This window comes from Panthera onca, chromosome D1 (genome assembly GCF_046562875.1).
Source record: "Panthera onca isolate mPanOnc1 chromosome D1, mPanOnc1 haplotype 2, whole genome shotgun sequence".
Lineage (NCBI taxonomy): Eukaryota > Metazoa > Chordata > Mammalia > Carnivora > Felidae > Panthera > Panthera onca.
Window position 1 is genome coordinate 70,711,443 of NC_138348.1, and position 24,192 is coordinate 70,735,634.

General features: G+C 39.7%; 1 protein-coding gene across 1 annotated transcript in view; it reads right to left on the minus strand.

Moving 5' to 3' along the window:
* Positions 1-9,536: 9,536 nt before the first annotated feature.
* CTSC (cathepsin C) overlaps positions 9,537-24,192 on the minus strand; it is a 37,744-nt gene continuing 23,088 nt past the window's right edge. Inside the window, exons 4-7 of the mRNA XM_078433017.2 lie at positions 22,275-22,430; positions 17,519-17,634; positions 11,666-11,797; positions 9,537-10,376 (exon numbers count right to left, since the gene is read on the minus strand). Coding sequence (XP_078289143.1) covers positions 9,874-10,376; positions 11,666-11,797; positions 17,519-17,634; positions 22,275-22,430 — 907 coding nt within the window. The 3' untranslated portion in view covers positions 9,537-9,873. The remainder of the gene's footprint in view (positions 10,377-11,665; positions 11,798-17,518; positions 17,635-22,274; positions 22,431-24,192) is intronic.

Here is a 24,192-nt window from a genome sequence, read left to right on the forward strand (position 1 = left end):
GATAATTCAGCTGCCAGCCACAAAGTACTACAGCAGATGCCAGAAAACACTACTCATTTCTGAATTGGGGAAAATATCTTTGCCAAACCATGTCTTAAGGGTTTTTATAGTTCTTTCCCACATGTCGCTATGAAAGCATTACTTTTCATATCTCATTTTTGAATGGGGCTGTCAGGATAACAAGTATCAACTGTTTTCTAGGCCTGGGAAATTGATCCAGTTAAACTGAATCTAAGGATGAGGAGTATTTTAGGGATTCCGATGACTTAGGTCTTGAAGGCATGGATGGCAGCGACTAAAATGAACATAGGAGTAAGGCCTCCAGTTTATAGGTGGTATACCCCAATCTGTTTCTGCACAGACAGCTCCCAGACAAACATTCCAGGACTGCCTTAGAAGGACATAGCAGTTAGGGAAATATATGAAATATGTGACAACCAATCATGTTATAACTAATTAGAAAATGCCATTGTCACTCTTGGCCATCCCCATCTCATGGTCACATTAGAAAAAGGAGGTTTGTTAAAAGCAGACCACAATGTCTAAATTCCAAGCAGCTAGAACTGAAGATGGTTTGGGGAGGAATTAGAGTTCTGACCTGATGTGTGCAGGCCCCTGCTGCTTCCAGGATCTGCACAGGAACACCCTCCTGCCCTTACACTGCCATCCTGTGCATTAGTGGAGACCCTGAGAGGATGAAATAGTAGAACAAATAGGTCTGAGCTTCTTAGGACTGGTGTGAAAATTTAATAAATGAAAATACCTGAAAAGTTATATGGTAGGACTGAAACATTTTCCAGGGATTTATCCTTCCAGGAAGATAATATTTTCAAGAACAGCTGATAGAAGTTATTGCAAACAAACACGACTGTTTTGAGCTTACATCCCCCATACTGGAAATAACCATACTAAACCACTTCATCCTATTAGGAAGTTTTGATATCATTCAGGTAGAAAGCTATTCCCTTCACAACATTTGTCATTCAACTTCATGTATCCCTACTGACCAAGAAGATTTTGCTGAGTGTGAATTTGTGTAGCCTGCGTTATAAAAACCACAGGTAGACTAAAGGTGCATTTTCATACTACAGATATAATAGGTATTTAGAAATGAGAACTAGAAGGAGGTCACGAATAATTGGACATTGGGGGTGGGGAAGAAGAATAAGTCCATGATAATACCCGTCATTTCTGATTTTGGAAATGCAGTGAATGGTGGTGCCATTAACTTAAAGGATGGAAATGAGCTTACTTTGGGGATGGGAAAAGATGATGTACTCAGACTTGTACATTTTCCACTTGATAATGGGACTTGTACTTCTATGTACAAGTGGGAAGTGAGATATCTGGTTTAGAGCTATGGTAGGTATCGTTATGTTGGCCCCAAAAGGCCCCACCTACTGGTATTCAGGGTTTCCCTAACACTCTCTCCTTGAGGAACTTGCTTCTGACCAGTAGAATATGGAAACATCGAGGAGATATCTCTTCCATGATCAGGTTACAAAGACTGAATCCTATATTCTAGTACACTCTCTCCATTGCTTTTAGAGTTTGCACAGTTAGATGAAGCAAGCTGTCATATTGCAGAAGCTCACATGAAGTGGCAAAGCACTCAGGGTGCTCTCTGGCCAATAGCCAGCAAAGAATTGAAGACTTTAATCCAAAACCATGCAAGGAACTGGATACTGACTATAGTTACTGCATGAGCCGTCCCCAGCTGAGTCTTCAGATGAGAATGCAGACCATCAGCAGACACCTTGAGTGCAGCTTTGTAGGAAGCCATGAAGCAAAAAACCCAGTGAAACAGAATCCAGATTCCTGACCCACAGCAATTGTAAGACAATAAATGTGTGTCAGTTTAAGCCATTAGGTTTTGGGTAATTGTTTTTCCATGATAGATAACTAATGCAGGAATTCTGGAGATGGGGACTAGATTTGAGATTCATCAGCACAGAGATGATTTATGCTGACAGTGAAAAGCTCAACAAGAGACAAAGTGTAGTGATGGGGAAAGGAGACACAGAAGCTGGAGGAATTGTAAAATTAAGGGAAAACTGGAGGACCAGGAGCCTAATAAAAGAAGTGTAAAAACAACAACAACAACAACAACAACAACAACAACAACAGCAACACAGATCTGAAAGCTGGGAATTGCAAGGTTAAGAAAGGTATAACCAAATAGCAAATGCTGAGATAAAGATAGAAAACTGCTTTTAGCAACAAGATGTGTTTCACTTACTTTGATGTGAACAATTTCAAAGTGACCTGGCAGAAGGCAGATTTCAATAGATTGAGGAGAAAACACAAAGTGAGAAGGGAAAAGAAACCTCTTTGAAGAAGTGTACCTGTTGAGAGAAGGAAAGAATAATATGATATTTGAATGTGGAAAGTTGGTGGCTTTTTTTATGAGGGGAGAGAGACCTGAGCACATCTGTGTGATGAGGGCTTTTTGGTCATGCAAATTTTGATTACATTTTCTGTTATTTATAACTAAGCTGTTACAACAAAAACAATAAAGGAAAAAACGTGTTTAGCAATTCATAATATTCCTGCCTTTTTGAAGGTGCTTATATGTCCACTTGCATTTTATGTAGCAAATCAAAGCATTATTTTTCTATATATTCTAAACATTTGTTAACAGTGTATATCAACAACATATCTATTTTAATATTGTATAATATACTGTCAAGCTTGCAAACTGTAAATGATCTATTTCCTATTTATTGGACCTCTTGGTTGTTTCCAACTTTTCATAGCTGTAAATAACGCAGTGATTAACTGCGCAAAGTTGCTCCAAAACAAAAACAGAAAGGGTCTTCCTAAAAGATGTTCTCTGGATGCTTGCCAAAGCAAGCACTCTTCCTGCTAAAGGGCTCTGAGCTGAATTCAATAAAAATTCATGCAAAAACTGCAGGGACTCTTTCTTTTTTTATTATTTTATTATCCCAAACTTCACAAGCCCAATAGGTGGGTAGTTCAAATATACAGAAAGAGATCACCGAGCACCCAGATTGATGTTCAGCTGGCAGTGAGCCTAAATGTGAGCCCACCCTGGGTTGATGTCTTTCTACTAACACCCAGTATACGAAATATAGCAGAAGGCCTCATCACCTTCCTAATTTTACTTATTTATTTTTTATATTGGAAGAAATGTTGCTGTCCTTAATACCTTCCTTGCCATTGCACTCTAAGTAAAATAATCAACTTCCCTTGGAGGACCAAGTGTGCTACCAGAAAATACTTTCCATTTGAGCCGATAGCAATTGTTGCAAATCTGCTAAACAAATCCTTTCTGTGAATCACTGTCATATTTCTGGCGAGAAGCTTTTTGAGAGGAAAAGCTTTTACTGCTTTTGCGGTGGTCAGCTGAAACTCACCATGTTTAAAATAGAGTATGTCATACCTTTTTCACTGTTTATCTCGTGATTAACCTCTCTGTCTCTGAGATCACCCTTCTATTATTCATCCTGGTTTAAGATGATGAAGGCATCTTCTTCTCACATCTCAGGGCTAATGCAAGTATGATAGTCACCTACAAAAGACAAGGAAGAAGTAAGTAATGCCTTTACATATAATGTCTCGTTCAATTACTTGTAAAGATTCTGTTTTACAGATACAGAATCGGGGCAGTTAAGTAATGTGCCCTAAATCATAGAGCTCATCCATTTATTTGGGATTAGAACCCGGGTCTCTATGTTATCAAAGTATAGCTCTATATTTCATCCCTCAAGACGTCCTTCCTCTGTCTTCCCCAGTGGTGTTGACTTTTCAGGAAATGGTCCCTATTGCTCTTCCTAAGTCTTTTTTTTAAAGGGCTTACTATACCACCTGGCACAAAATAAGACTTTGATAAATGGTAGCTATTATTATCAATAAAAACAACTAACTGGGTGCAAAAATAAAGATTTGGCAGTTAGAGTTAAGTTAGAGGAGATAATGGAGAAGAGGTGACTTCTGGCTGACCCTTGAGCGGGACCCAGGCAATTAGAATCTCTTCACCTCCTCCCCTGTCCTCGGGAAATGCAACCTGCCTGTCCCCACAGTGGGAGCTCTTCCAACGGCATAGCCTTGAGTGAGGTGTTGAGGCCATCTACATGGTGTTTGTGACTTAACCCACATAAGGCTTCTTAAGATTCTGGCAGGCAGGCGTAAAGATCTACTTGCCTTGTGGCCACCAAAGACAACAAGCCTTAGAAGTTCTCTTGCTTATCAAACCTGCCACCTACCAATCCGGAGTGACCTTCCTCTTTCTTCAGTCTCTCCTTGCCCTCTGTGTATGGGGGGGGGGGGGGGGGGGCGGTGCGGGGGGCAGTTTGTGAATCAACAAGGCGTCCACTGGGTGGAGCTGCTGCAGTGGGCAGGCAGCAGCATGGGCTCAAGGGGAGGAGGAAGTAATGGTGCTGGTCTTGTGGATGGCAGGACCACAGATATGGGGAATCCAGGGCTGCACAAGAACAATTCCTGAAAGCAGACAGAGGGCATCAAAAGAGTCTCTCTGCTGTTGGAAGAACTGTAGTTACCAGGTGGGGTTTTATTGGCAGAGTCCTGCTCGAAAGATGCCAACTAGGTCCCAACCCCAGAGAAACCAAAACAAGGGGCTGGAACCAAAAGAGCCACTAGGCTCCAAGAACGAATGGGGAACTCAGTGTCCAAACAGGGTCTGACCGAGAGTGGGGTTCCAACTGGAACCTGAGTTGTCCACCTGATACAGGCTCCCAGAACCCCACCTGTCAAGACTTTCCAAAGGTTCCTCCCAGCCAACAGTCAAAAGAAAACTAATGATTTTATCTGCACCATGAAATGACTACTTGCAGGGGGGAAAAGCACCTATACACACAAAACTGTACTTTACTATGTTGGGGCTTGTACATCTCCAAGAGCCTGCTGAAATTTTATGCAAAATTTAGAATGAGTGCACACTTTTTTATGGGGAAGGAATCCATAATTTTTACCAGTCTCAAAAGGGCCCACGATCCACAACCTCGCAAGGGCAAAGGATCAATGCTTTAAACAAATGCTCTTTTTTAAGCAAAACTACTACAATCTACCTCTTTTCTTGGTCAAATGTTTGATGAGTTGAGATGATATGTTCACCTTCTATGGCAGAATTTTCTCAAACATGGGCTTCCAATTATCATTCTATCTTCCCATTTGCTCCCCTCCTTTTTCAAAATATGGATTCACCAATTTATGGTCCACTAATGGCCCCCGTTCTTACTACATGGCTAAGTGTTTAATAAGTCTATAATCTTTCTAAAATCATATCCATGGGTTCCTATAGGGTGGAGGGTATTGTATGTCATCCTGAAGCTGAGGGAAGTGCCTTATCTTCTGCCCTTGCTTCAATCTTCCCCACTGCCTGGGTCTGGCAGGTCTTTTACTCCCCCTCTTGATTCTTCACAGCTTAGCTCAAGTTTCATATACTCTCTGGAAGCTTCTGGGATAACTTGAGTCTGTGGAATTCTCCCCATTCTCCAAAGTCTATACCACCATTAATTGCTGGGATGTGGGGAAATAGGTTCTACTTACATAAATGGGTTAGAAAAAAGCTTAGGGTGGAAAGCTGCCACCATGGGGCGAAAGCGCCAAGGTTAGATAGTGAGATATTGTAATAGGATCACAAGTAACTTGTTATATCACCTGCAGGAAATTACTTTCCATCTGGTGACAATGTACCTTGATCACAAACTCTACTTGTCACGCCCCCCACCCCCCAGGATCCTTTGCTTCTTACTCACACAAGTTAATGACTACTATCTGACTGCTTTCTCCATACTCACCACATGTGTAAGATCTTGTTGTCTTCACGCTACCCACATGGGTAATATCTTGTGAGCTCAATAAATACAGAGACGAAATGCCCGTTTGGGGCTCCTGTCTCCTCTCGGACATGAGTGTCTCTTGCATTCAATTCTGCGTCCACTCTCTTGTTGCACAAGAGAGAACTCCAGACTCATAGTCAATGACACTGGAAAAGATGTGCCAGTCAGTCTTCATGTTGTAGAGCAGGCTTTCTCAGCCATGGCACTACTGACATTTTGAGCTGGATAGTATCTCCTTGTGGACTGTGTCCCCTCTCCCAGTATGATGACCCCAGTGTCTACTAACATTTCCTAATGTCTCCTGAGGGACAAAAATCACCTCTGGTTGAGAACTGCTGTTGAAGCATGATCCCCATGTATCAGCCAATGTGCTAGACTGTACAGACTTTATTCATGCTCATACCCTATTTTGCTACCTTCATCTTCCTTTACTTTCGTTCACTCATTTAGCCTGAAGTTATTTTACTGCACCTTTAACTTTACAAAGCACTTTAAACCTTTTGTTGTTTTGTTTTACAGGGCAGGTAGTATAAAAACAAATACCCATTGCTTCTTTTAAACTTTGCCACACATAGCCCATGGAAGTAAATATTAGCATTGCCTTTTAAACAAACACTAAAGACTAGAGATCTCTGTTCAATAACTGAACTAAGGACTAAATAACAAGCATTAGAGAAGCAAAGACTCAGTCCGTATTTTCAGAGCACAAAGCTATTTTGTCTCCATAGACTAATTCTTGTTACTGTTCAGCTGTATTTTAGCTTGCAGAACTGGCAGCTCGGAGCCTGGAGCCTGCTTCGGATTCTGTCTCCCTCTCTCTCTGCCCCTCCCCCGCTCATGCTCTGTCAAAAATACACATTAAAAAAATTTAAAAAGCATTCGAAGGGGCACCTGGGTGGCTCCGAAAAATTTAAAAAGCATTCGAAGGGGCACCTGGGTGGCTCCGTCGGTTAAACGTCTGACTTTAGCTCAGGTCATTATCTTGTGGTTCGTGGGTTTGAGTCCCACATCGGGCTCTGTGCTGACAGCTTGGAGCCTGAAGACTTCTTTGGATTTTGTGTCTCCCCATCTGCCCCTCCCCTGCTCTCTCTCTCTCTCAAAAATAAATAAACATTTAAAAAGCATTTGAAGAAAGGCAATCTCGATAAATGGACTTCTGAAAGGAAAAAGGAGGACATCAACAAAGACATGTGTTGCATTTTCTGTCCAAAGGCCAGTTTCTCTCCTCTGATTTTGGTTGGCTGTCATGATGAGAACATTGTGTAGCACAACCAGAATGTCTGCTGAGGTTTCAACTGTTTTACAGTCCAGGCAATTTCACACTTTCAATCACAACTGCAGTTCAACGAGGTCAATGTTTTATAGCTAATGAAACTAAGGTCCGGTGTCTAACTGACACTACCAATATTCAGTTTCAAGTCCATGCAATTTCCATCTAAGCAGAAGACTCTGATATGTCTAAAGCTTTCCAATTGTGGATAGGAAGTTTCCACTTAACTTTAGACCAAAAATAAATCTTTATTACAGTTAAGAAATATAAATATCACTATATTTAGAGGACAACTGTTAAATTAAGGCTTCTAAACTACCACATGCGGATTGAAGCTTAGAGTACTTGCCCCAGAGAGATAAGATTTCTGAAAGCTGGAAAGTAACTTAGAAATGATTTTACAGAACACGGTGAGTTTATTGGTCTCACAACACACAGATTCCTTTCTCCTTTTTTAATTGAGAAGCAGCAGGAACAGTAGAAAGCTCTGAACATAGTGGAATCCAGATTTATCTTTATTAACTAGAACCCCAGGTATGCTATTTCACCTCTGCCGGCCTGTTTTTACTTTAATGAGAGGTGGACCAGGTGACCTTCCAGCACTAACGTTTTGTGACTATTATGCTTACCTTATCCTTACAGGAAAACCCCAAATAAGAAAATCAACGTATTACACCCATAGATTAACCTTAGTCATTTTTACTTCAGAATTGCAGTGACTTTTCTCTCAGCCGTAGCTTCCAAATGATGGCCTCTCACCCTGTTCTTCTCTCCACAGAGGGAGTAGCAGTGGCAACAGTGCAGTCAAGGATGTAAAAACCTCTACACCAAAAAAATCAAAATTATCTCAAGTTTTTGAAGGTTTTTGTTTCTTTGTGCCAGTGTGCCTCTGTAGATTCTGTTCTACCTTAAAATTAAAAAAAAAATCTTGGGGCATCTAGGTGGCTCAGTTGGTTAAGTGTCCAACTTCGGCTCAGGTCATGATCTCATGGTTCCGGAGTTTGAGCCTCATGTTGAGCTCTGTGCTGTCCATGCAGAGCCTGCTTCTGACCCTGTCCCCCTCTCTCTGCCCCTCCCCTGCTTGTGCGGTCTCAAAAATAAACATTAAAAAAAGAAAAAATCTCATAAGCCCCTCCTCCACTCTCATAGCAAGGTACGGCATATTTATTAATAGAACATGTGTTAGCTGTTTCCTCACAGCAAACATTTTACGATTTGTGTTCAGAAAAAGAGGACTTGAGTAATATCTAATATTTATATACTCTTTTCCATATTCCAAATACTGTTTACATGTTCTACCTATTATGAAGGCATTTAACCCTCGGAGAGGTCTAAGAAGTAGGTACATGTATCCTTTACTATTCAAATCTATTCAGTTCCTGGATTCAGTGGTTAGAGGTCAAATAAAGGTCAGCGAGCAAGTCTGGATGCTGTGAAATTGCATCATCTGAATCTACTTTTGTTTCCCCACTTGGGATGGTGAAAGGCTGAGGCTTAAATAAAGCTTAAATAAAGTGAACCATGCCATAGAAAAGTGCAAGGGTTTAGACATGGAGAGCTTACACAGTAAGGGTTATCTATCCCATTATCTCCATCTCACAGACCAGCAAACTGAAACACAGGTGGGTTTAAGAAAACTGCCTAAGGCTTTGTTGCTCCTATGAAGCACAGCCAGAAAGCTTATCCAGGCACTAAGCACCAAAGTCAATGTCTCGCTTGTGCTTGGCTGCGCAGCTAAACTTTATTTTCCTTTGTGGATGGCGGTGCCTCCACACATACAACACATGTTGTTCTCCTGGAAATGTCTTTGGGGAGGTTAGCCAGAGTTCCCATCCTCTGCGACCTCAATTTGTCACCAGACTTTGATTGTATGTTCTATTAGCACGAATGTAAACAAGTTTTAGATTATGAAACTTGTTTTTTGTACAGCTTAAGAGTTTAATTACATCGCTTAAAGAATCATGGTATTCCATGTAGTCACCATTTTTAATAAATTCTGCCACTGTGGATGAGGTAGTGATCCCTGTCATAGAAACAGGCACCTGGGTGGCTCAGTCGGTTAAGTGTCTGACTTCAGCTCAGGTCACGATCTCAGTTTGTGAGTTTGAGCCCTGCATCGGGGTCTGTGCTGACAGTGTGGAGCCTGCTTTGGATCCTCTGTCCCCCCACTTCTCTTTCCCTATCAAAAATAAACATTAAAAAAAACAAAACAAAACACCTTATTTCTTTTCTCTATGGCCTCTGGTTCATCAAATATCCAGGGAATAATTTTAGGGTTAACTAGTCATTATTTGCCCTTATCATAAGGGTTCATAGTTTTTTTTAGTTGAAATACACTCAAATTCTTATTTTTTAAGTACTTACATAATGTAATAACATGAGTCTAACTGAAGGGGCCAATGATGAAAACTGCTAAGCACACATATATGTCACCTAAACACTGATTAAAAACTTAAAAAAATTTTAATAATTTCCATATTTTCTTGATTTTTACAATTGAAAAATAAATCTGTGTTCTCACAAAGAGTTTTAAAAATATAGCATGTTTGAATTACAAATGATTAACAAAATCCTGCATTTTGTTCCTGCGTAGTGAAGTAGGCCAGAAGTCAATGGGAAGGTATACTCAAATCAAAGGCAGTTTTCATTCTAAAGGCAAAAATCTTCATAGGAATTGATTTGTAATCTTCTGCAATTACTGCTATAAACGTCTCCATCTGTGATACACCAATTCCCTCTCATGACCGATGGAAGTCAGTAGGAAATGCTGGGAGGCATACCCTACAATTTAGGAATTGGTGTGGCTGCCACTGCTATGCTTTCAATTGCACACTCATCGGTTCCTCTGCGGATCCGGAAGTAGCCATCTTCGCCCCAGCCAATGCCCCAGCTGTTTTTAACAATCCAGTAATCCATCCCAGACACTGGGTCAGTGCCATAGCCCACCAGCAAAACGGCATGATTAGTCAGCTCAAAGGGGTTGAAAGGGTCTCTCAGACCAGTGTGGTAGTAGATCCCCTTGCGGTAGTGGAGGAAGTCATTGTAGACTTCAAAAGCAACTGCCATGGGCCCGTGGTGGACCAGTTCAAGCTTCATCAGGGCTTCGTTGCAGCCTCCATAGAAACCTCCCACATAGTGGTACTCGGAGGAGTAGTAACGGACGCAGTCCTCCTTCGGTTTGCATGGAGAATCTGTGCCTGTGTAGGGGAAGCATGCCTCTTCCACCAGCCCAAAATCTTGGGCGTATTTTCCTGCAATGAGGTAGGGGAAGCCACCCTCACAGCCTGAGGATGAATAACACACATTAGAAAGAGGCAGAGGAGAAAGTGTCCCATTTCCTATTTTTCCTTTTCTACTCCATTAATTTTTTGTTACCCCCAAGAGTTGTTCTTAGTTTAAATGCTACTTCATTCATCCATTAGCCACATAAGCTAACTACCCTCTCATCCCCATATAATTAACAGACATTTATTTGGCACCTGACATGGAACGTAGCTATAATAGCACAGTGGTTGAGTGGGGAGGCTCTGAAGCCTGACTATGTAGTGAAGTTCAGATCCAAAACTGTGAAGAATTTAACTTCTCCATATCTGTTTACTTATCTGTAAAATATAGATAGGAATAGTACCTTCCTCGTAGGACTGGTTACTACATGTAAAAGCAATAAAAGTTGGCTATTATTACCATCATTGTTAAATAGCCAGACACCACAATGTGGCTCTTCCTGAAGGAAGTCTTCTCTGACTACCTACTGCAAAAAAAGTCTAAGTCAGGTCCCCATCACCTGCCTCCAGTCCTTACCTTATTATAAACATCCATTAACGTGTATTTTTTCTTCACCGTTCTTTTCATTACTTAATTTCTACCTTCCTCACTTAAGTACAAGGTTCATGAGGATAAAGGACTGTCTTGATACTTACAGTTCCCAGGGCTTAGAAGTTACAATTTGGGGTTTAATAAGTATTTCAAAAAGAACAAGAGGCTAAATGACAAATAATCATTCCTGGCAGTTTCAATCTCTACTGGCCCAATCTGGTGTTGACAGAAAACTTTAACCTGAGAATGTTTCACTGTAAATCAGTTGCAGCTGGGCTTTCTACATAGATTACCCATGCCCTGTTCTGAAAGCCCACTTTCAGAATTTCAGTTTCCTCCTAGAGAGAAACCAGTGTTAGCATGGTTTTAATACAAATTACATTTTGGGGTGAGACTTTAGTTGAAACTGAAACTTTACTGTTTAGAAGCTGTGTGGCCTTCAAAATATTACAGAACAACTTTGTGTCTGTCCTGTTTATAAACAGGGATATCTACTTCTCAAGGTTTTGAGCATTGTTAGATAATGTCCATAAAAGGCTCCTAAGAGCTAGTGCTCATTCAGTACATAGTAACTAGTGACATTTTGCTGAATGGTGCAGTGAATTCCATGAGAATCACTCATGAATAAGTGACAGGGCCAGAACTTGCACCTAGGTGCTAACTACAGACAGTGTGCTCTCTACTACACTATCCTTTTACCTTTGCCAACAATGGCCTACCACACCCAGGTAAAAAGGGCTTGAAATACAACACTTACCTTGAGCATACTGGCTGCAAGAGACAACCTCCTGAGGGCTCAAGATTGGGGTCTGAGTATTGTTGGTTAATATACGAATTCTTGCTTCTAGCATACCCATGGAAGCAAATGAGTAGCAGCTGCCACAAGATGCTGGTGATGGAAAAGCAAGATATATAACCCAAGAGAACTTTGAAGCACTTACAAAGAAACACAGAAATATGTGAGTGGAGAGATACAATTAACATATTTATATTGTGTGTTGCTGTTGTTGTAAGAATCAGCCCAATAGAGAAGATTCAATAGACAAACACTATTAACCTTATAGACAAATGTTAAGATGTCAGCTTTCAAAAGGCCAAGGTTACTCTATGGGGCTTTCCGTGAGAATATTTTAGGAGGCAAAACAAAGCAAAACAAAACCAAAAAACTCCTCTAATCTCTGAAAAGAATTTGGTACTATTCCTGGTAATCAAGAAATAATGTATGTCTGTAGCATTCTGAGCCATTCAGTTGAGAAAAACTATGAAGGGACACATGTGAGCTGAGCTTTTAAATATCTCCAGAGCAGCATTTTCTAAAGCTACTTGTTGGGTGGAATTAACACTAAGAATGGCTCAGGTATGGGTGTATTATAGAAAGTTCAACTTAACCAGGGTCGAGGAGGCAAAATACAACAAAGTCCAAGAAAGGTAAGAGAGTAATTTTAATGACAGATATGGTATTTAAGGTGGCCAATGAGGAAGTAAAGGTATAAGGAATATGGAGGTAATGAAATTGAAAACAGACTGGTTCTAAGAGGAAAAGGGTAAGAGCAATACAGTCATGGTCCCCTGAGAAGTGTCACCCAGAGGAAAGAGGAACACGAAAAGTAGCTGGATAGAGGTAAGGGAGAAGGGAAAAGAGAACTGCTTTATTTAATACCCGGATGTCCTGGTGAAGACAAAATTAATTTATTAAGAAGCAAATGCTAGGGATATAGTTGCTCTTTCAAGAGAAGGAAAATGTTTTATTATGAGGTAATTTATATGAACAATATCATTTTTGTACATTTAACAGATGCGAGTAAACACATAAATACATTTAAGAAAATATGGCACATGTGACAAAAATGGGATTTCAACTTGTTACATTCTAGAAAAAAATGGACATAGTTTTAATATCTCTATTATACAGCCTCTTTCACCTCTGCCACTGACACAAATTCTACATAGAGTTAGGCTTGCAACAAATCAAAAATATTGGTATAAATGTAGTTACACGCAATTGATATTATTCAACGTACTAATATATTATTTACCAAATTATTTGAATGGTGAGCACTCCCTTATGCACTAAAATAAGATTAATGAATAGACAATATTACATTAAAAAAATCCATTTCACATAAAGAGTATGCTGCCGGGGCGCCTGGGTGGCGCAGTCGGTTAAGCGGCCGACTTCAGCCAGGTCACGATCTCGCGGTCCGTGAGTTCGAGCCCCGCGTCAGGCTCTGGGCTGATGGCTCGGAGCCTGGAGCCTGTTTCCGATTCTGTGTCTCCCTCTCTCTCTGCCCCTCCCCCGTTCATGCTCTGTCTCTCTCTGTCCCAAAAATAAATAAAAAATGTTGAAAAAAAAAAATTAAAAAAAAAAAAAGAGAATAAGAGTATGTTGCCTTCTCTTTAATAAACCTGAAATTAGTAAAATTTAGTAACTGCCTTCCTTAGAGAGAAAACTATCCAAAACAACATTATGTATTAGATAACTATCTATCGGGACACTGTTCTTCCCTTTCACCTGGTGATGCTGATTCACATTTGTCCCTGAGTACAAATGAAAGCCAGGATACTCTATGCTCAGCCCCTAACATCCTACACTCCAGCTGAATTACTTATACTGTTTTCCTCAAACTGAACTGTGAATTTCCATGAGTGTACATAAGAAATGTGCCTTCTTCATCTAGCTGCCTGATGCAATCAAGAAACTCAATGCGTATTTGTAGAAAGAACATTCCAGTTACTAACAAGTGGATATAGATTTACATCCAGGGGGAAAAAAGTGACTTCATTGGTAGTAGTCAACCTTTACTTGTTTCTAAGCTATAAGGGAGGCAGAAACCTAGACTCTACTGTGAGTCCTCTCCAGTAGTTAAACAATACCACATGTCCTTGACTAGAGTCCATTAGAACTCTACTACCCTTTAACTGCTACCATTTCAGATGTTTCCCAAACTTCTCCTTATAAACATCTCAGATTTATCCATACCATATACTGCTTTTACTGCTAAGAGATCTCCTAAATGATGAAGATTAGGACAAACACTTGGAAGAGGATCTTGAATTCACCTGGTGTAGTACCCACTTGATAATGTGTATGTTGAAACTCAGAGAGAAGCAATGATCTGTTCAAAGTCACAAAATGAATAGATGGCAGGTGCTAGTATCTAAGTGTCTCCTAAGGCAGGTTGTGTTCTTTTCAGTTCATATGTCTGCATCTACTTGAAAGAATTTTCAAATTTTCTTTCCTGTCATCAAGTTACTAAATAGGCCAAAATTAACTTGAACACTTTGTTTTTGAAACCATCTAAATAATGCTATCCTTGGGACCCCTCTTTCAAATGATAGAGTGTCAGAGAACTAGATCAGCAACAGTAAATAAATAAAGCCAGTGTTCTTTTCAAGGTACACTTGTAATAAATAACATCCCAAGAATAGGGAAATGGCCCCATTTTGATCATCCAGCATTCTTGGGCCATGGGTATCCACAGAAATAATCACTCTTGGTACTAACCATTGAACCCTCTTCATCTGACCATCTAGCACTGTGGGAGCGATAGGCCACATGTACATTCAAAGGCTCAGAATGTGCTGTTAAGAGAGAGAAACTGCAGCAATGAGGTAAGGACACAACCTTCTTCAAGCCATTGACACTCCCAGAATAATGTGTCAGCTGTCAAGGAAATTAATACCTCCTTTCAAAAAGTTAAGACTAGAATGTAGATTTTAAAAGAACCATTATTCCTTAAGACTACAAGGCAACAAAGAATTAAGGGGGTCTGACCCAGACAGAGCTTTGCAGTAATCAAATTTCCACCAACTCAAAGAGCTAATGTGATTTCCATATGGTTTAACTATGTTCGGCTGCCCCTTCCCACAGTGGAGGACACACTGAACTAGTAAGGAATCAGGAGTCTTCCCCATCCCTACTCCATGACTCAGCTGTGTGACTCTGGGCAAGTCACTGGACCTTTCTGGCACTTCCTTTTTATCTTGTATGTAAAATGAATAGCGTGGAACAATTTCAGGCCCTGCGTACAGATGGTATTTAGAACAAGACTTAAATGAACTAGGTTTTAGACATTAGAAAAACACTGCATTCCCTAACTAATGTGACCTGAGAGACACCCCCTTTCCCTTTTGAAGGTGCAATAATAAAGACAGTACATAAGAGGGAAGAACAAAGAAAGTCCAAGTCTTCCAATTTCCTAGTTTCTCTTCCCTCTCACACTTGGACATAAATCTAGCCACACAGCTGGTGCTTAAAGCAGCCTTCAAGTGTCAAGATAAAACCTCATTTTCCTCGCAATATTCCTTTTGTCACTCACCTTGATTTGCTTTCTGAATACAGCAAAGTTGTGAATTACCTTAACTTGGGTAATTTTGAATTCTGGGTCACCTAGAACACTGGTGTTCCTAATGTTAGTGGAATTTTCCAAGTAGCCCAGTTTCCCAGAAGAAAAAATAATTAATTTTTTCCCCAACCCAAAGTAAAGACAACCAAAAAGGAAGTCAAAAGAGGAACCTTTAAAAATTGCCCGTGTCTGTACAAATCATATTTATAGCACTCACAGAATATAGAACATGGGAGACAATGGTTTTTACCAAGCTATGAGAAAACCAGTATCAAAGAATTCGGCTTTAAAAACTCGAATTTCCTTCCCTTGCATTACTGTCTCATCACCAGTCAATTGTGTCTTTCTGGAAGTGAGTGGCACTTTTCTTTTTTTTTTTTTCCTTTTTTTAATTTTAAAAATTTTTATGGCTTATTTTTGAGTGAGAGAGAGAGAGAGAGAGAGAGAGACAGACAGACAGACAGACAGCACTAGCAGGGGAAGGGCAGAGAGAGAGAGAGGGAGACACAGAATCCGAAGACAGGCGAAGACAGGCTCCGGGCTCTGAACTGTCAGCACTGAGCCAGACATGGGACTCGAACTCATGAACCATGAGATCATGAGCTAAGCCAAAGTTGGATGCTTAACCAACTGGGCCACCCAGGAGCCCTAAACTTTTCTTTTGACCTTCTCCTATGCCCCAGCAAATTTTAAAAACACTACAAAAGCAGTTACCATATTATATTTTAATGTTTTTGGCTTGCAGATCTTGCTAAACTGCAAATCCCTAGGACAAGAGCTATATCAATTAGTCTTTATATCCTCAGCTGTTAAAAAAAAATCATAACACATTTGATGTTCTATAAACACCCTATAATACGGCAAGAACAACCATGTGCCAGGCCCACGATAATCAACACTTGACGTACAGTATTTACGTAATCCTCTCAGATAAGTATAGAGCATCTCTTTGATGACAGAGTAAATTTTAAGCCTCTCTGGACATCAGCCCTTTAATTTCACTCTCCATTCATTTCTCGATTACCTGCAAAGTTCTCTCATCCCCTATCCCTCCTTTCCAAAGAAGCCCTCCCCAGGAAGGAAAAAGTAGGGGAGAATTTTCAGGATCTCTTTCTCTAGAGCTGAAGAGTCCCAGAACAACTTGTGAAAGGAAAGACAAAGAGATGAGACCTCTGATGTCATTTGGAGTACAGGAACCTTGCTGGCTGGCTGCTCTAAGACCTGCTCAAAGCTCTGTACACTCAGAAGACTTTGCCAGGGTTCAGTGAGGATGGAATTAAAGGGCTGGTGGTGAATGCTGAGAAGTCAGGCTGATTATCATGGAATTTCCAGGAAGGGGGAAGAACAATTTATTTTGGGGTGTTATTAACTTATAATCCTCTCAGAAGACACTAATCAGAATGTTTCCAGACAGCAAATACTACACCTATTTTACAGTAACAAATCAGTCGTGTGTACTATAATTATCTTCAAAATGAGCTTAGAAGCAATAAACCTGAGTATGGTATAAATGATTCTCCAAGTCACTGTTGGCTAAAATTTAGGATAACAAGATAATTTGCTATCAAGCACTATTAGAGGAAGAGTTATTCAATCTACTCATATTGTATCAAATTTCTGAAAATAATGGATAAAATGCAATTATGATGATACTTTTGGTAAAGCTGGGCTCCACAAGGTCACCACTCAGGAAGCTTGGTTAATACTTACCATCATATGTCCTGTTGACATAAAATGAATTAAAAAGGTCCTTACACAGCTCAAAAAATCTACTGTAACAGAAAAAAAAAATTAAGGATCTGTTTTTCTGGGCTCATACAGTAACTAAAAACTAAATGGTGGGGAGCAGAGGGTGGAATGTGTAGGGGCAAATGGCCAAGACAGATTCCACCAAAGCACTTACAGAAGGAAGACCAATTTCAATTCTGTGCAGTTCTTTGTTTCTGCATGAGTCTCTCCTACTGGGGAGAGCAGATGAGCTTGTCTTACCGGTTACTGATTAATCTCATTAGCTGCCTAGAAGTACTTGGAGAAGGCTACTATAGAAATGTTGGGCTCAGCTGGAGATTATCTATTATCTCTGATCTGTCGTGGATAAAAAAGGAAGGAGTGGCCATTGGCTATATACTTTCCATTTCTTTACTAAAGTGGATCGTGCCTGTTTCATCCCTGTATCCCCAGAATCAACCCGAGAGTCTGGTATATAGTAAGTGTTCAGTATTTCAGAATGAATAAATGAAAAATCAGACTTTTTTTTTTTTTACCTTGGTTTCTAACAGGAGTAACAAAATTGGTACCATGAACATTTCTCCAGTCCCAAGATGCTGGCAAATGTAAAAGCTTTTCATGTATTTCAGCAGTCAGTGGTGCAGGTTTGGGTCTAGGACAGAAATAATACATTTGACATCAACATATAGTCATTCCTTTGAGGATGATTTCCTAACCCTTAATTCCATGATTTCAACTACATGGCTGCCTAGAATCTATATTCAGGCCCAAGGAGCACTTGTCCTATCAATGTTTCAATTATACAACAATGTGTCCACTAGGCCCTGTTTGAACTACACAACTAAGTTCTATAAATGGCTTTACAAATGGCTTTCACAATTGGTTTCTTTTTCAGGGTTAGCAACTTTCTTCTATGAAAGGACCCTGGTTATGTACATCACTGAGATGCTATTTTTAGTATATTTCAATAGCTGCATTTTCTTAAACAGATTGTGACTAAGAAAGTAGATACATGGGAAGTTGAAGATGGCCTACAAAGGATATAGAGAAAATACAGGAACTACAGAGGTTTGACTCAGGAGATGGTTAGTGGTGATGGTGAGGTGGTTATAAAAGAAGTCAAGTAGCACAGAGATTAGAGATCAAGTCAAGTAGACGACTGGCTCCATAAACAACAGATGAAAATGCTTCATCATTACAGAACTGTACCTTATAGGATATGGTTGGAAAGCAAGACACAAAGAGAGGACTTGCCTGGGATGATGAATGAGGGACAGACACATTGTCCGGAAATGAGAAAACTGTTCTACAAGCTTCTTCATGTTAGCAATTTAAAACAAATAGCATTCCAGCTCTAGACACACTAGATTTCTTAGGAATTTTCCAGTCTGTGAAATGACTTCAGTGTTCCAGGTCTTCCTGCTGCTCCTTTTACCCCAAATGCCTGCTGCCTGCTGCTTAGAAGAAATCCCTTTAGAAGTTCTTCCCTAACTTCTACTTTAAAGACCACTCACACAGCAGCGTCTACCCACCAGCCGCCAACAAAAACTCACTTCTATGCTCTATCAACTCTTTAGTTAGGGCACTACTATTACACCATGATAACATGTATCTTTCTGATTATACACTATGTGAATTTCTCATTCAACTTGGCATTGCCATATCACACTGTTCTAACTTTTCAGTGCTTATCCGGTTTACCAGGTTCCAATTTAGTTACTGGCAAAGATTATTTCTGGGTTTCTTCATGTCTTCTGCAACTATTCCCAATCAATTCCCTCTCTCCTTTTAGAGATGATGTGAGTCAATGCTAGGACACAATGGAAATGAAACAGAGGAAGAGGAAAAAAAAAAAAAAACCACTCGTTAACAGCAATCATAACCTTCTGAAACTGTAAAGATAGATAGCATATTCCATAAAGAAGTATCAATTTTTCACTAAAATATTAACTAAGCCAGGACATTGCTGGAAACTACGTGACAAGGAGATGAACTTGATGTGATCTGTGACCATATGAAAGACTGCATTAAGAGACATGAAACATATCGGGCACCTGGGTGGCTCAGCTGGTTGAGCATTTGACTTCGGCTCAGGTCATGATCTCATGGCTTTTGAGTTCGAGCCTCACGTCAGGCTCTGTGTTGACAGTTCATACTCTAGAGCCTGCTTCAGATTCTCTGTCTCTCTCTCTCTGTCCCTCCTCCACTCACACTCTCTCTCAAAATAAATAAATAAACATAAAAAAAAGATATGAAACACAGAGCAATTACAATAACACAAAGAAGTTGTAAGTTATAAAACATACAACTTAGATAATGTCAATGGAATGACCAAGGTACATAAAAAAGCTATGCACCGCGAAAATTTTAGGGCAGGAGAAAAAAACAAATCAAGAAACAAATCCTGGATATTTCTTTCAAGATTTATAAGTAAAAATTAGGTGCGAACAATTTTTGGAAGGAAATAAAGTTTCCATGATTTTGCACTGCAAGGATAAAAGATTCAATCAATCAATACATATTAATTGTCCTGTATATACTTAAGAATACACTAAGTAATTTGAAAGATTAAAAAAGGAATTGGGGGCACCTGGGTGGCTCTGTCAGGCGTCTTTTTTTCTTTTTTTTTTAAGGTTTATTTATTATTGAGAGACAGAGAGACACAGAGTGCGAGCAGGGGAGGGGTAGAGAGAGGGGGAGACACAGAATCTGAAGCAGGCTCCAGGCTCTGAGCCGTCAGCACCGATAGGCATCTGACTCTTGATCTTGGCTCAGGTCATGATCTCATGGTTCATGAGTTCGAGCCCTGCGTCAGGCTCTGCACTGATCCCATGGAGCCTGCTTGGGATTCTGCCTCTCCCTCTCTTTGCCCTTCCCCCATTCATTCTCTCTCTCCTCTCTCTCTTGCTCAAAATAAATACACTTAATTTTTTTTAAAAGGAAATTGAAGTTTGGCAGCAAAATGTAATTTCTGAGCAGATATCTTAGGTCATACTGACCTCCTACAAATGGTTTCACCACTTACTAGCTGTCTGACATCTGTGAAAGAATTTAACATCACAAAACTACAACTGACTCCTATTAAGATGGGTATAATCATACCTACCTTAAACAATTACTATAAAATAATTCAAATATGGTAATGATTACCAAGTGCTTAGAACAGCTCCTATCTCTGCAAATCCTTAGTAGATTAAGCTCTTATGATAACTCCCATCATCATCATCACCCATGCCATTAAGAGGATTAAATATGATGTGGATACCTTTATTTAAGCGATTGTCTGGCACAAAGCAGGCACTCAGGTGTTAACTTCCTTCTTCCTACCATGCTATAAGGCAGAGTATTTGCCTGTCAATGCACAAACAAAACTAAAAGAATGTGACAACAGAAGCTCGATGATGTGAAAATGAAGAGCGAAAGCCATTTGTGAGACAGGGAAGAATTACAAACATTATAGGTGCAGCACACATTTTGGGCTCTTAATCATTTGGGTCTAGATTCTTTAACTTTGGTGAAAGCTCTGACCTCAGGGAGATGACCATAACCAATACTTTTTCTATACTTTCAGCAGTTTCAATGACTCCCTGAACCTCAAGTTAAGGATCTGAGAGTTTCTATTATGTCACTGGATTCTTAGAACTAATTTATATACAAAAATGCTACTGAAAACCAGGCAGCCAGACCACAATGTCTGCTTCAGAATTTTCCATTTCACTCAATTCCATCTCCTATCTCTAAACTTCTATGGAGCCGTAGCCACAGAAGCAGTGCTTCATAAAGCTAGCCCTTCTTTAAAACAAAGGTGGTTGGGTGGAGAGACAGAAGTGCCAAACACAAAAGAGTTCCTGAGAAACATGGCCCATGGCACATGGCAAAGGAATTGTGTCTGAGGCTCAGATGCTCAAACCTCTTTCTCGTGCCCCTTTGGATTTTTACTCAACAGTTCTCACTTCTTGTCTCACACGCACACAATATAGCTCCTTCACTTTCTCAAACCTGGATACAACATGCTCTCTTCCCTAATTTCCACTCACCAGAGTCTCATGGGCTGGAAATTCCTTAGAATACACTTTGAGAAATACTGTAGGAGAGTCTTTTGAGAAAGGGGCAGGATTATCAGAGAATGCTATCAGTTAGATAGGAAAAATCTCTACCCAGAGTCATAACTGAAAAATGTCAGAGTATTAGGATTATTAGTCTGCAAATGAAAAAAATCAGAAACGCATTTTAGTTAATTAATTAGTGGCCCGTTCAAACAAAACCTGAACCAAAACTCTATAGAGATTAATAAGGAAATAATCACTGTATTCTCTGAAAATTGGAAAATGTTTTTATGTACCAAGGAAAAATTACCTACACAATTTACTGAGTCCCATTGACTCCTTATTGGTTTCCAGTTCTCTGCCCTTTGGTGAGATCAATTTCTCCTCAACAAGGTATGGCATCCCCGGAATAACCCTGGTCATTTAACAAATGTTTAGGAACTATATATTCTGATAGATCCACCTATAGCTTTGAGGAAATTTTTTAAAATCTACCAAATTTCTAATATAAATTCATTTTCTTAAAGTAAGAAAAATATGCCATGGAAGTGTCACTCCTGGCTGGGAGAAGTAGAGGTACGCTGATAAATAAGGAGCAATTTTCTTTTTGCTGGACCTGATAATAGGGAGTGTTGAGATTTTTACAGTGACAAATCTGACAGTTCCTGAGGCAAGATGAGGGATATCTGAAACAAAGAGTGGCATGAATGGAGTTAGCTTGACAGCAAAGTTTTCAGTAACTGTGTGTCTTATTTTCTGAAAGCAGATCAGGATACTGAATATAGGCACAAATTTAAAAGGCTTGGGTTAACCAGGTTAAGTTTATTTATTAGATAATAGGTAGTAACACAATCATAGCTGGGTACAGGAAGATGAAGCTGGTATTTTAAAGAATGTCTAAGAATGGGGACCAGGAGGAAAAGAAACCAAAGAGATGGGACTAGAGAGACAGGAGGTGGGAGGCTGATCCATAATGCAGCAGAGAAATGACAAAACCCTAAGCTGGCATGCAGAAAATGGCCAGAGAACGATGGCGGCGGCAGATGCTGTGAAAGCAACAGCCATAAATAGGACTCAGAGCACTAGGATGTATGTGAAAAGGAGAGAGAGAGAGATGGTCAGAAAAAAAGATAATGTAACAAACTGGAATGAGCAACAACATGGTGGGCAAACCAGGGAGAGCAGGTTGGAGGGGAGAGTGGCATTAAAATATCTTTATTAGCGATAAACAGATATGCTTTATTACCTTGGGATTCTTCGGCTGTGACCACCACCTCTCCTAATCATCTCTCTCAGTGTGAGAGTCTCATATTCCATGTATGTGGTTGCAGTCCAAGACTTCTGAATGGCATTGATTGCTTTCACAAAGTCATGATTATATTGGTAGAGCCTATTAGAATAGCTGACAACAAAAATACGACAGTCTCAGTTATCCTCTTTACAGATGTAATTAGACTTCATTAAAGTAGGCATCCTTATACTCTGGGCCTAAGTGGAAAGTGGAATAATATTTTAGGAAGGCAATTTTTTTTTTCTTTTTTTTTTGGTAAGGCAACTGAACCACTTTATTCAAATCTTCAAAATAATCTTTATTTTACATTTTTAGTATAAAAATCAGTAAGTTAAATGCACCACAGTTTAAAAAGAGCCATAACACTGAGTTTCCATAATAGTCAATGATAGTCCAGCATCACACAAAGAGAACACAAAATTTAGATAAACTGAAATTATCAGATAAAATAAAATCCAATTTCAGAAAACAAAAACCAAACTACTAGGATTCCTGAAATACTCAATCTTAATGAAATTTCACTAGACTCAAGTCATTGTCTTGTATCATATTCAGAGTATGAGCCTATTAATCCAGTTCAAGAATTTTTGGGAGCCATTAGTAACCGCATCAGACACTCTAACAATAAATGTAACCAATTTTTGATCTGAAAAATCCCCTTAATTTGACTCTAACGTCATCAGGCTTCTGAAATATATCCTAGTCCTTACCCGTCATATTTTAAACAAACTGTTGTTTATAGCAGTTTGTGTTAATAGCTTTTGTTCAAATAGAGCTGTATTTCTGGCACCAAAGCAAATTTGAGTTTGTTCATATACGAAGACACGACCTATAAGGAAGGTCCAAAAAGTACCCTTCACTTTTGCCTGAGGGAAAGCACATGTATACCAAGAGTCTAGAACTGGAATGTCTCGTATAAAATAAAAGTTCAAGTTAACAAAGATCTATGTGTAAGGATGTTTGATGAAACACTTTTATAATACTGATAGATTATAAATAACCTAAATAAATGTTCTAAGATAAAGCATTGATTAACAATGGTACTTCATTGACTATGAGTTTATTCAGTAAAAATGTACAGGAGATTATTTACTGCGTGAAAATTAAAGGATATCTCACTAAAATAGTCTGGAGGTTTGGCAAGGGGAGCTCTCATGCCCTACCACTCTTCATCAATGGCAAATCCAACAGGAAGATAAGGATCTTGCCAGTGGATACAACTTTACTATCCCATCAGAAGGAAGAAAGGCTTACCTCCTCCCCTGGGAAGGCCCAGCCAATGAGAGGGAGCCGCACCTCAGCCAATGAGAAGCCACTATACTTCCAACTCCCAGTTTCCTGCATGACTGTTTTGTTTATCATAACCTTCCCAGTTCCCTCCTATCCTCTATAAAAGAGCTTGCTTCCCTTGCTCTGCACACTTGTGTACGGTTTCTGCCATAGCTTGCTGGTCACAGTTGCAATTCTCTGCTATTCCCAAATAAAATCACCTTTTGCTGGTAAAATAACTGTCAGTTTTATTTTTAATGTTAGCAAGTGATACGGAAGAGTATTCGCACGGTATATAAATAAAAAGGCAGGATATCAAATAAGTTTATACAGAATCAACCAATTTTTGTGAAAATATACTTATAGTATAAATACATTTTTAAAATGCCAAGGGGTGCCTGGGTGACTCAGTCAGTTAAGTGTCTGGCTCTTAATTTAGGGTCAGGTCATGATCTCATACTTTTTGGGTTCTGTGCTGGCAGTGGAGCCTGCTTGGGATTCTCTCTTTCCCTCTCTCTGCCCCTTCCCCACGTGCTCTCTCACACTCTCTCTCTCAGAATAAATAAATTTTAAAAAGTAAAAAATAAAAGGCCAAAACTTGTTA